The 12671-nt window shown below is 36.4% G+C and overlaps 1 protein-coding gene across 6 annotated transcripts in view; it reads left to right on the forward strand.

Annotated features, from left to right (window-relative positions):
- The window catches only part of TBL1XR1 (TBL1X/Y related 1), a 182951-nt gene that overhangs the window by 164733 nt on the left and 5547 nt on the right, over positions 1–12671 (forward strand). For all 6 annotated transcript variants that reach the window (XM_021666465.2, XM_021666468.2, XM_021666466.2 and 3 more), the window contains 5 exons: positions 1052–1173; positions 1316–1390; positions 4966–5093; positions 6127–6292; positions 12475–12576. In XM_021666465.2, coding sequence (XP_021522140.1) covers positions 1052–1173; positions 1316–1390; positions 4966–5093; positions 6127–6292; positions 12475–12576 — 593 coding nt within the window. The remainder of the gene's footprint in view (positions 1–1051; positions 1174–1315; positions 1391–4965; positions 5094–6126; positions 6293–12474; positions 12577–12671) is intronic.

Consider the following 12671-nt stretch of genomic DNA (forward strand, 5'->3'; position numbering starts at 1 on the left):
GGTTTTAAATTCATTGATTTTAAGAGGCATTTGATTTCAAGAGGTGTTTGACCAGAACAGATTTTAAGAGGTATTTGACAGAAATTGCTTAGAAGAAAATTATTTGCAAATCATATGGCATATTCCATTTGTTAGTTAAGTAGATGCTAATGGGAATGATACTTATTCAGCGTAACATTTGTCTAATTTACAAAGTACTTTCCACACATGTTACCTTGCCTGATCTTCACTATGTGTACTAAGCTTAAAGATAGTGTAAGTTTAGTATCCCTTATCTAAGTGTTTGGGACCAGGAGTGTTTTGCATTTTTGATTTTTTTTTCTGATTTTGGAATAGTTGCATATACATAAAGCAATATCTTGGGGATGGGACCCAAGTCTGAACATAAAATTACTTAATGTTTTCCATACCCCTTACACCATAGCCGGATGGTATCATTATGCAGTATTTTTACTAGTTTTATGCATGAAATAAAGTTTGTATTAAGCATTTAACGTAGGGAGTTTCCACTTGTGGCATCATGTTAGCATTCAAAAAGTTGCAGGTTTTGGAGCATTGTGGATTTTGGATTTTCAGATCAGGGTTGCTCAACTTGTTTGTTATCCCCACTCTTTAGATGAGAATGTATCATGAGAAGTTAAGTGACTTGCTTGTGTCCACTAATTAGGCAGTGACAGAACCGAAGCTTCTTGTCCATTGAACACTCATGGAATTTAGAAATGAAAAGCATGATATCATCACATTTAATTTTATGAAAGAGAACCCAAGACCCAGGGCCAGTAATTTGACAACTCAGCTCTCCCAGTTACTAGGCCAGTGTATTTTCTCTTAGGGTCTGCCTCACATGGAAATAATTAAACTAAAATTTGTTAATATTTGTTAAATATAAATACCTTGATTTTGAATTTTTTTCTTAATACCTTGAAAAGTCAAAAATAAAATGTTTAAATGCCTATTAGCATATTTTATTAGTTAACAGTAGCGCAAAGCTAAAACTCCAGGATTTAGTACATGTGGAATGAATGTCAGCCTAACCTTTGTTCCTTTGCAGCACCAGCACTGGATGTTGACTGGCAGAGCAACAACACCTTTGCTTCTTGTAGTACAGATATGTGCATTCATGTCTGTAAATTAGGACAAGACAGACCTATTAAAACATTCCAAGGACATACGGTAAGAAACCATTTTTTTCCACATTGAAGTGGTCATGATTAACAAACAATGTTTTAGAATAGTTTTAAAGTATGTATGTCTAATATTCAAATAGCTACCCAGTCTATACAATGAAAATGTGAATATTTACTGTTATTTTTAGAATGAAGTAAATGCTATCAAGTGGGACCCAACTGGCAATCTCCTGGCCTCCTGTTCTGATGACATGACTTTAAAGGTAATTTGCTTAGTAGAGAGAATTGGGATGGGGGTGTCACGCGATATGGTTGCTCTGGCCATTTTAAGACCATTTAGAATGTTTCTATTACTTTGAGTGTTTAGGCCTGGATGAGAACTCCAACGTTTTAAATGGCTGTTATTTTTTAAATTTTATACTTTCTTTTCTGAAATACATAAAAATATTCAAATATAGCAAATAAATTATATTAAAATGATGGCTTATGATAAAGTGGGACTTAGGATACCCTATTAAGTTAGGGTTCTCCAGAGAAACAGAACCAATGAACCAATAAGAAGATAGATGGATGGATGGATGGATGGATGATTGATTTACTATGAGAAATTGACTCACATGAATATGGAGGTTGAGAAGTTCCACAGTTTGCTGTCTACAAGCTGGAGACCCATGAAAGCTAGAGGTATAGTTCCAGTCCAAGGCCAGAGAAGAAGTGCCAGTGGTGTAAGTCCCAGTCCAGGAGCAGAAGACCAATATACCAACCCAACCGTCAGGCTGAGGCAGAGAATTCCCGCTTCCTCGGCGTTTTTGTTCTGCCTGGAGCCTCACTGGACTGAGTGATGCCCTCCTACATTGGGGAGGGCAGGCTGCTTTTCTCAGTCATCAGTTAAATGCTCATCTCAACTGGAAACACCTCAGACACAGCTGGAAATAATGTCTAACCAAATATCTGTACCCCGTGACTCAGTCAGAAAGATAAAATTAGCCATCACCAATAGTGAGAAAGGTCATGCTATAAATTGTGTTCGCCATTATAAAGTAATATGTTGATACAATTGAAGTTTATTTGCATATAGAAATATTTGACTGATAAGTACTCAAGATCTTTGTAGCATTCATGAATTTGGTTGAAATTCTTTGTGATGTATTGATTTGATTTTGCTGTGGTATGAATGTATATCACCATTGCTGGGAAACCGATATATAGCAGAGAATCTCTCAGTGAGTGAGCCTCATTGACATACCAACATCCACATCTCAACATGGATCTGTGTTTTTCTTGTATGATTAAAAGCAAAACTGCTATCTTGCACCTAAGCACATCAGAGTCCACAGTTGGGGAAAAAAGCATTTTGAGGTAAAAAACAACCTAATACTTATTTCCGAAATAAGTGAAGCTTTGAGCCCTCTTCTACAACAGTTAACTCTCTACTGAAAGCAGTTTTATCCTTCACTTTGCAGTACCAAGGACTGCAGATGTGATGGCCCTTACAGATAGGAAAATCATGAGGGAAAACTGTTTTTCCTGCTACTTTGAACAGATTAAATGTAACTGTGGGAACCTTGTGAGGTTTTTTCCCCTTAAGCTGTGTTTTTAGTTAGACAGTTCTTAAGTCTGGGATTCCTTACAAAATTACTGGTAGAAATACTTTTCTTAATGCTTTCATCTTTGGCTTTTCCTCACATGCGCATGCATGAATGCTTATAACATGAAAAACTTCTTCTGGAACTGTGTGTGACACGTGTGAGGAAATGACAAATGACAGAGGGTAGTGTCCAGAGGGCCTTGTGTCACATTGAGTTGAAGCTGGAGAGAGGTTAAAACTAAAAATTGTTAGAGAGCTTTTCTTCATCCTAAGCCTATTTAAATGTCATATAGGATTTTAAAGCAAAACCTAAAATGGATGGATAATATATAATAGGCCATTTTCTGAGAAAAGGGAATGCAAGATGGAATGAGAAGGTAACGTTGAGCCTTGACTTCAACGTGTCTCAAACGTTGAACACTTGAGTCTCAAAGTGTCTTTGAGACTTGCAAGTGGAGGTGATAGGTGGGACTGATGCTTAGAGAACTGTAAGCTCGAGATTAAAAACTGGGAATTCTCAGCAGATGGGTGGTCATTAAAAGCCTTGGGCATAGCTGAGCCTGGTGGCTCACACCTGTAATTTCAGCACTTTGAGAGGCCCAGGCAGGCAGTTCACTTGAGGTCAGGAGTTTGAGACCATGCTGGTCAACATGGTGAAACCCCATCTCTACTAAAAATACAAAATTTAGCCAGGCGTGGTGGCAGGCACCTGTAATCCCAGCTACTCGGGAGGCTGAAGCAGGAGAATCGCTTGAACCTGGGGGACAGAGGTTGCAGTGAGATGAGATTGTGCCATTGCATGCCACCCTGATTGACAGAGTGAGACTTCATCTCAAAAAAATAAAATTTGGGGAACCGGGTGTGGTGTCTTATGTCTGTAATCCCAGCTCTTTGGGAGGCCAAGGAGGGTGGATCATGAGGTCAAGAGTTTGAGACTATCCTGGCAAACATGGTGAAACCCTGCCTCTATTAAAAATACAAAAATTAGCTGGGCGTGGTGGCGCGTGCCTGTAGTCCCAGCTACTCAGGAGTCTGAGGCAGGAAAATCGCTTGAACCTGGGAGGCGGAGTTTGCACTAAGGCAGGATCGCACCATTGCAGTCCAGCCTGGGTGACAGAGCGAGACTCTGTCTCAAAAAATAAAAAATTTGGGCAGGGACAAAACTGTACAGGTAGTACAGAGTAAGAAAAGAAAAGAGGGGACCTAAAAAAGTAAGTCTTAAGAAACTCGAACAATCACCAAATCAAGGGAGATGAGCTTTCTAAGGGACACTGAAAAGGAATGACCAAAGTAGAAAAAGAAAGCATGTAGAGAACAACATTGCAAGGGAGGTGAGAGATGAGAGTGGCCAACAGTGTCAAATTCTGTGAATTAGAGAAGTCTCATGAAATCAGTTCTGAAAACATATCATTTACATTTATTTCACTTTGGATTGTAAATGCATAGGTCACCAGAAACACTGTGATGCTTCATTATCTAATAATGGTTATGTCACAGAAATGTAAAGTCGAGCTAATTTTTTTATTGCTTGGCCCTTGGGTTGGGGTGTTGTATGTGTTTGTGTTAAGGAGATATTGCAGGACCTACGATGCCTTTATTGAGTGATTTTTTTTCCAGAAATACTCTTGGTGTTGATTTCTATTAATTTTTTGCTCAAAAATAATACACACTTTTTTTTCTTTTTCCTGCCTTTTATCCTAGTAATATACACTTTAAATCTATGTACATAGGCATATTTTCATCTCAGGAAAGGCTTATTCTCTACTTTGACTACTTTTTTCTACCCCTCCCCCTGTAGTTTTCATTTGAACTTTATTTCATATGTTACTTTTTATAGTTCTTTGTGAGTTGTTATTTCAGTTCTCCATTGCAAGATTTTCCTGATTCTAAAATTCTAAGAGCAGTTTATGATATAGATCTTTTACTTAAGGGACAGTGTAAAAACTGTGCCTTCAGCATTTTAAGATTATTACCCTATCCAAATTAATCTTAGAACAACTATAATTAATTCAGTTTTCACTTTCTAATAGTGAATATTTTTAAAGGGCTCAAAGCTAATTTGTTTTTTACAGAGATGTAAATATTAAATATATCCTGTTGCACTTCAGTTTCTTGTAAATATTCTCTCCTGTTATTCTGGTTATATCACTCATTTTCAGCTGTCAATACAGTATTTTAAATGTCAGGATAATATTTTAAGTATATTCATTTATGAGAAAATAATCATGTACATTTTTCTTTTTTGTTTAGATATGGAGTATGAAACAAGACAATTGTGTCCATGATTTGCAAGCACATAATAAAGAAATTTATACTATCAAATGGAGTCCAACAGGACCAGGGACTAATAATCCAAATGCCAACCTTATGTTAGCAAGGTGATATTTCTGTTTTAATATTCCTTTTTTGAGTCTTCTACAAATAAAAATTCTGATAAATATGACAAATTTAGGGAAGATTTCATGAAGTGGGTTTTTTTTTTTTCCTTTTTTAAATTTCAATAGTTTTTGGTGTACGGGTGGCTTTTGGCTACAAGAATAAGTTCTTTAGTGGTGATTTCTGAGATTTTAGTGCAGTGATTTTGCAAACACTGTAGTGTATCCAATATGTAGCCCTTTATTCCTCACCTCCCTCTCAACCTTCCCCCGACCCTCACCTTGAGACTACAGAGTTCGTTATATCATTCTTAAACCTTTGTGTCCTCATAGCTTAGCTCCCACTTAGAAGTCAGAACATACTTGGTTTTTCATTCCTGAGTTACTTCATTTAGAATGATGGCCTTCAACTCTATCCAGGTCACTGCAAAAGACATTATTTCATTCCTTTTTATGGAATATGTATATGTATACCACATTTTCTATATCCACTTGTTAGTTGGTGGCATTTAGGTTGGTTCCTTAAGGGTAATCTTTAAACACAGGATGTTGTTATTATTTCAAGTCATAATGATATGTTGAAATGATCAAATATTGATTATAGTCCAAGCAATTGAGGCATAGCAAAATTAAGTGTCTTCAGTATACTTAGAAAAAAAAAGATAAATGGAAAAATGTGTTCACTTCAGTGTTGAACATTATGTGAAAGAAGGATTATTTAAAGAGAAAAGGAATACAGTAAATTAGTAAATACAGTAAAACATAAAACATTTATGTTTTCCAGTCCTGGACTTGGGAGATTCCTTTATGTTTTCCTCTTGTTTAGCTTTCTCTTCTTTCTAAATTTTACTTATTTATTATTTTCTTGTCACTGACTTGAAAGCTCACAGAATATTCTTCCTAACAGACCAGTCGGTCTGCTTCTCATTAAGAATTTTGGCTATTAGATGTGGCTGAATATGGGAGGTTGGGTGGGAGCAAGGTTAGGGGAGTATTTCGTTACTTAGAAATTAACTTTCTTTCTTTCCCTTTTCAGTGCATCCTTCGATTCTACTGTTAGGTTATGGGATGTAGACCGAGGGATATGCATCCATACCTTGACAAAACACCAAGAGCCTGTGTACAGTGTAGCTTTCAGTCCTGATGGCAGGTATCTGGCAAGTGGTTCTTTTGACAAATGTGTACACATCTGGAACACACAGGTATGTCTCCATTATTTAAACGGTCGAGTACTCTTAAAGTTAGTTAGAAGCATTTGCCTATGTGTTCTACTCCTCCCCACCCCACATTTGGTTGTTAATTTAATTCTTGGTTTTAAAATAAGATATAAACCAACCGAAGATATATATGGAGACCAGAATTTTGAAATGGATTTAGATTGCTTGTTTTATTACTATTTATTATTTTATTCTTTGTTTTTTTCCCAAGGTTTTTATTTTAAGGTATCAAATGTGAATGTTTAAGATGTATTTATTTAGATAAATGACAGTTTATTTTCCAAAATAATTGTCTCTGAAGGGGATATATATGAGCAGTAAAAATTGTGTCAAGGGACCAGATTTTATGGCTGAATGGAATGATTTATGAGAAAGAAACTTAAAACTACGCGACTTTTCAGTTAGTTTGTGTAGTTTCAGAGATTCTTTCTTAGACGTAGAGAAAACAGCCTGTTGCTTTCAGTTTTTTAAATCTCAGTATTTTAGGTTTTTATTTATTTATTTTTAATTTTTTTATTTTTATTTTTAAAGATGCAGTTTCACCATGATGGCCAGGCTGGTCTTGAACTCCTGACCTCAGGTCATCCACCCACCTCAGCCTCCAAAGTGCTAGGATTACGGGCGTGAGCTACCACGCCCGACCAGTGTTTTTAGTTTTTATGCTCCATGAACTGCACTTTTTTAATAGCAGTCACTGGGCTCAGCCCTCCTTTCAGTTATCACATCTTCGTTGGTTGTAGTGCACACATACTAAGTTGTCATGGGGTATTTCGCTTTGTGTAGGTGACTGCCTATAGTTCATTTCACAAATTAATTTTCATAACTTATTTTCAAGATTTTTTATTACATCATACATTCATACAGTTCAGAGAAAAACCTTGTATACAGCGGTCCACTGAGAAAGTTTTTTCTCATTTCTGGCTTCGTCTCCTGCTGGTAACAGCTTCTATTAGTTTTTATTTCTTCCTAACTTCTTTTTTTTTTACCCCTGCCCTCTCAGCTCAGCTTTTCCCGACTCCGGGAAGAGAAGGCGGCTAACTTCTTTTTATGAATAAAAGCATTGTGTTTCTTTCATTTTACACTACCACTAGCAATATAACATAATATATTACCTCACAGTTCATCCTATTGGGTAAAAATGGAATTTCAGCATAGTTTTAAATTTGCATTTTTCTTACAAGTGACATTGGGAATCTTTTATATATTTAAGTGTACGTGTTAGTTTTCTAACTGGTTTCTAACTGTTTGGTCATGTTTTTTCCATTCTTTTCAACTGGGTTAACCGTTGTCTTGATTTCTAGCAGCTCTTTATAGAGTTTGTAATGTGAGTTGAAGATTTTTGCTAGTTGAGCAAATGATTATTAAAGCTGAATCTTACATTATATTTTAATAAAAAAATTAATATTTTTATTTTTCTTTAAGTGGAAATGGGGTCTTTCTATGTTCCCTGAGCCTCGAACTCCTGGGCTCAAGGGATCCTCCTGCCTCAGCCTCCCAAAGTGCTGGGATTACAGGCGTGAGCTACCATGCTGGGCCTTCTAATCAAACGTTAGGCTGCACGCGGTGGCTTACATTTGTAATCCCAACACTTTGCGAGGCCAAGGCGGGTGGTTCACTTGAGGTCAGGAGTTCAAGACAAGGCTGGTCAACATGGTAATACCCCATCTCCTAAAAGTACAAAAATTACCCAGGCATGATGATGCATGTCTGCAATTCCAGCTGAGAGAGAATCACTTGAACCTAGAGGTGGAGATTGCAGTGAGCCAAGATGGCACCACTGCACTCCAGCCTGGGCGACAAAGTGAGACCCTGTCTCAAGAAAAATAAATAAATAAAATTAAGTAAAAATGTTCTCCTTTAATTTTTCATCATTACTTCCTTACCTCTACTCCCATATTTTCTCTCTCGATGAATATATGCCTGTGTTGGATATATTCTGTAATATGACATATATGATTTAAAAACTCTTTTCTAAATTTTAGTTTAACTTTGTATTTGTGGGAAGACAGCTAATCATGCACCCAACCAAACTTAAACTGAACAGCAGTTACAGAGTTGGTGAAAGTGAATCTAAATCTAAATAATATAATTTCCATGTATATTCAAGTTAGTCTTCGTTCATTTTCACTTTTAATAATTATACATTTCAAACAGAAAATAATATAACACTCATATACCTACTGCTCGGATTTAAATTATAAGAACATGTTACCACACTGTTGTGAATCTCTTCCTTCCTATTTTTACCTGATAAAATGTTATAGATACAGCTAAAGTGTTTACCTCCATTTTCCTCTTCCTTCCTAGAGGCTATAGCAATCCTGAAGAGAGTGCCTGTCATTCCCATGATAAATGATATATACTACTATTTTCTGTGGTAAAACTGTAATAAATCATATGCTGTTGTGTATCTTCTGTTGTATATCTTTTCAAGCTTGTACTTTTCACCACTGATTTTTGAAATATCACATTAATACTTTTATCTCTAGAATGATTTATTTAGATGATTTCAGATCATTATGTGAATATATTAATTTTTAAATTCATTTTCCTTTTGGGGGAACTAAAAAATATGTAACATTACTGGCACATCCTTACATGTTTCCTTGTGCACATGAATGAAACTTTCTCTAATGCTTTAGTATACATACATACATACATACATACATACATGTATATGTATCTGTAAGTGAAAATCATGGCCCATAGGGTATTTTTATGTGTTTGTACCTAAGTGCTCTTCAATGTGCATACACCCATTTACACTTCTAATCACAGTAGTTGGGATTTCCCATTTTCCTTTATCCTTAGATTATCAGACTGGTAAACATTTTTCCAATTACATGGATATGAAACATTATTTTGTATTATTTTGCATTTTCTTGGTTATCGATTAGTTTAAATGTCTTTTTCAAACAGTTATTACACAGTTGGACTTTAGTGTTTGAGTTCACCACCACCACCACCATCTTTCAATTATTTTGTTTTCTATACTAATTAGTGTTCATTATGCATTCTGGGTACTAACTCTTCCTGTTCATATGGATTGCAGTGATCTCCCAGTACCTTCTTTTTTCATTTTCTTCATGCGGAGTGTTTATCATATAGAAGTTTTGTGGGTTTGTTTTGTTTTGTTTTGAGATAGGGTCTCACTCTGTCGTGTAGGCTGGAATGCAGTGGCAGATCACGTCTCACTGCAGCCTTGACCTTCCTGGGCTCAGATGATCACTCCCACCCCAGCTTTCCAAGTAGCTGAGATCATAGGTGCATGCCACCACACACAGCTAATTTTTGTATTTTTTTTGTGTATAGATGGAGTTTAACCATGTTGCCCAGTCTGGCCACCTGCTTTGGTCTTCCAAAGTGCTAGGATTACAGGCATGAGGCACTAGGCCCAGCTTATATGGAAGTTTTTAATGTTAATGTTTAGATGTATTTCTCTTTCTCTTTTTTTAATTAATTGATTATTTTTAGAGATAAGGTCCTGCTGTGTTGCCCAGGCTGGACTCAAACTCCTGAGCTGAAGAGATCCTTTCACCTCAGCATCCTATTAGCTGGGTCTGCAGGCACATGCCACTGTGCCCAGCTAGATCAATCCCTTTTGATAGCTTTATATATATTATATATATTTTTTAATACATTTTTCCTTATAGATGTCACTGAGGTCTGATATTTTTTAATGAAGTATTTACGTTTTATTCCTTTACATTTTTGTTTTTAGCCCCATTGGAACTGCTTTTTATATATGGTGTGAGGTACACATTTAATTTTGTCTTTCCATTTGGGTAGTCAGTTGTCTTAGCACCATTCATTGTCCCCTTTCTGTTTTCATAATGCCACTTATTTCATAGACCAAGTTCATGTATGTGGGGTTTGTTATACTTCCTCTTTTATTCTGTTGGTATGTTTGTCTTACCTGAATCAATAGCATAGTTTTAATAATTCTAACTTTATAAATCCCTCTTGTTGTTGTTCTTCAGAGTCGTTTTTCTGTTCTTGCCACTTTAGTCATGGATATTTCCAAAACAGAGCATAAAATTTTGTTTATGAGTACCTTGAATTTATAGGTGAAATTAGGGAAAATTGTTATCATTGAGTTGTATCACCCATAAATATGCTATGTCTCCATTTATTTGTCTTTTATCACTTCAGTAAAGTTTTATAATTTCTCTCCAAAGATCTTTTTTCCCAGTGTGTTCAGAGGTGCCTTAAAAGTTCCTGAGAATGACATTTTTTTGAAAATATATTCCTTTTACCTACTGGTTGTCGCTTGTGTTTAGAACATGTTCAGTGAACTCAGTCCATTGTGACAAAATCAATTTTAATGAAATTAGGTATAGAACTGTAGAGTGCTCATGGAAGATACTACAAGACATGTAAGGGCATGTGACCAACTGTCTGTATTACTTTGTTGTCACTATTGTGTACCAAAAGTCTTCTTCAAGCTTTGAAAATAGTATAATAGTGAATTTTCAGTGCAGGAGAAAGCCGTTAGCCTTTTGTTGTATATACGTCTGGGTGTTTTGCTTTCCCCTTTCTTGTATGATGAGTTTCCTAAGCATTTGGTGAGTAAAGTAGAAGTCTTGCGCCAGCATACGTACACATTGAAGGTAGATACTGATGATCCAGGCCATTGGCTTTTTTAAATGTCATAGCTCTGCCTTTGGTTCGTTATAGCCCAGTTCAAGATTAGTAAGTGCTTTTAAAAGAAAGTTCGTTTGTTTTTTTAACCCCCAAGTTGGCTGTAGATTGAATGTCTGTAGGTTGACGATAGATTTTTTTATACCTAATATTTTGTTGGTGCTCCTTTTTTGTCTCCTTGTTAACCATAGATACTCAAAGCCTACTATACTTGAACTTAATCTGATAAATTATGAGACATTTTAAGTAGGGAGAAATTTTAAGTAAACAAAACAGTTGAACCTTCTCAGCCTGGTAATCAGTAGCACTTCATCAGTAGCAGTGCATCTGTGATTTGTGCCACGCTACCAGGCTAAATTCGAAGAGGAAAGCTAGGTCAAATGTTCTTCCAGCCTAGTGGTCAACTTGGATAGGCTGAATGGGAGGTATTTTCAAGGTGTATGGTTTGTTGCCCTGTTGTTTTTAAATGGATCTACCTCTAGCTTGACTTTAGGTTACCATAAAGCTACAGGGGTCACTTTTCTGATTTGCCAGGGCAGAACACCAGAATTCAGTTTTCACAACAGGACCTCTGATCTTTGTCCTGTTCATTGACTGGTTTCATAGGATAATATAATTTTGGACTGAGTTTTAATTTTTCAGTGGCAGCTGAACAGTGAAATTGTTAGTATTCCTGGCTGTGTTTTTTGTTTACACTTACAACACCTTTCAAGAATAGTGTACGTATCTGTCTGGGCACTGTGGCACATGCTTATAATCCCAACATTTTGGGAAGCCAGAGTGAGTGGATTGCTTGAGGCCAAGAGTTCAAGACCAGCCTGGGCAACATGGTGAGGGCTTGTCTCTACAAATAATTTTTTAAAAATTAGCTAGGCATGTTGGCATGCACCTGTAATCCTAGCTACTCAGGAGGCAGAGGCGGGGGAGGATAACTCTAGGCCAGGAATTAGAAGATGCAGTGAGCTATGATTGCACAACCGCATCCAGCCTGGGTGACAGAACAAGACCCTGTCTCAAAAAAAGAGTACATACATTATTTTAGCTTCTTTTATAATCTCCTAACTTAGGGACTGCTCAGTAAATATGGAGTGAATAGCAGACTTTTACTGGAATTATCTTTACTAGTTAGTTATGTTTCGTCTTTAAGCTGTTTTGTCAAAGAAATTCTGAGTTTATTTTTTTGTCTACATGTTAGCTAGACTCATGCATCATTTAGCAACAACAAGAACTCATTTCATGTGATGCAGTGAATGTTTACTTCTAGCTGTTGTTGGCTATGTCAGAGAGACCAGATACCTTGTTAACAACACTGGAGAAACTGAATGTGTGTGTGTGTGAGAGTAATCTTTTGAGAACAGGCTGGTATTATCTTTTCATAAAAAAAATGAGTTTGAGAGCTTATTTTTATATTTGAAGCTAAGTCCCTCCTCTCATTGCTAGAAATAAGGCTGTGTAATATTTTTATCTCAGTATTTGGATTTATAATATGTATATGACTTTTAAGATTTTGTTTTTCATTCTTTTAGACAGGTGCTCTAGTTCACAGCTATAGGGGAACAGGTGGAATTTTTGAAGTTTGCTGGAATGCAGCAGGAGACAAAGTTGGAGCCAGTGCATCAGATGGTTCAGTAAGTACAGTAAAGTGTTTCCAAAGAGGGGTTGGGCGTGTGTTCACAGTAGCATGCATCTTATTGTTAGCGATACGAAAGTGGGTTTTTTTTTT

Source organism: Aotus nancymaae, unplaced genomic scaffold (genome assembly GCF_030222135.1).
Source record: "Aotus nancymaae isolate 86718 unplaced genomic scaffold, 86718_ANA_hifiasm-v0.15.2.pri h1tg000019l, whole genome shotgun sequence".
Classification (NCBI taxonomy): Eukaryota; Metazoa; Chordata; class Mammalia; order Primates; family Aotidae; genus Aotus; species Aotus nancymaae.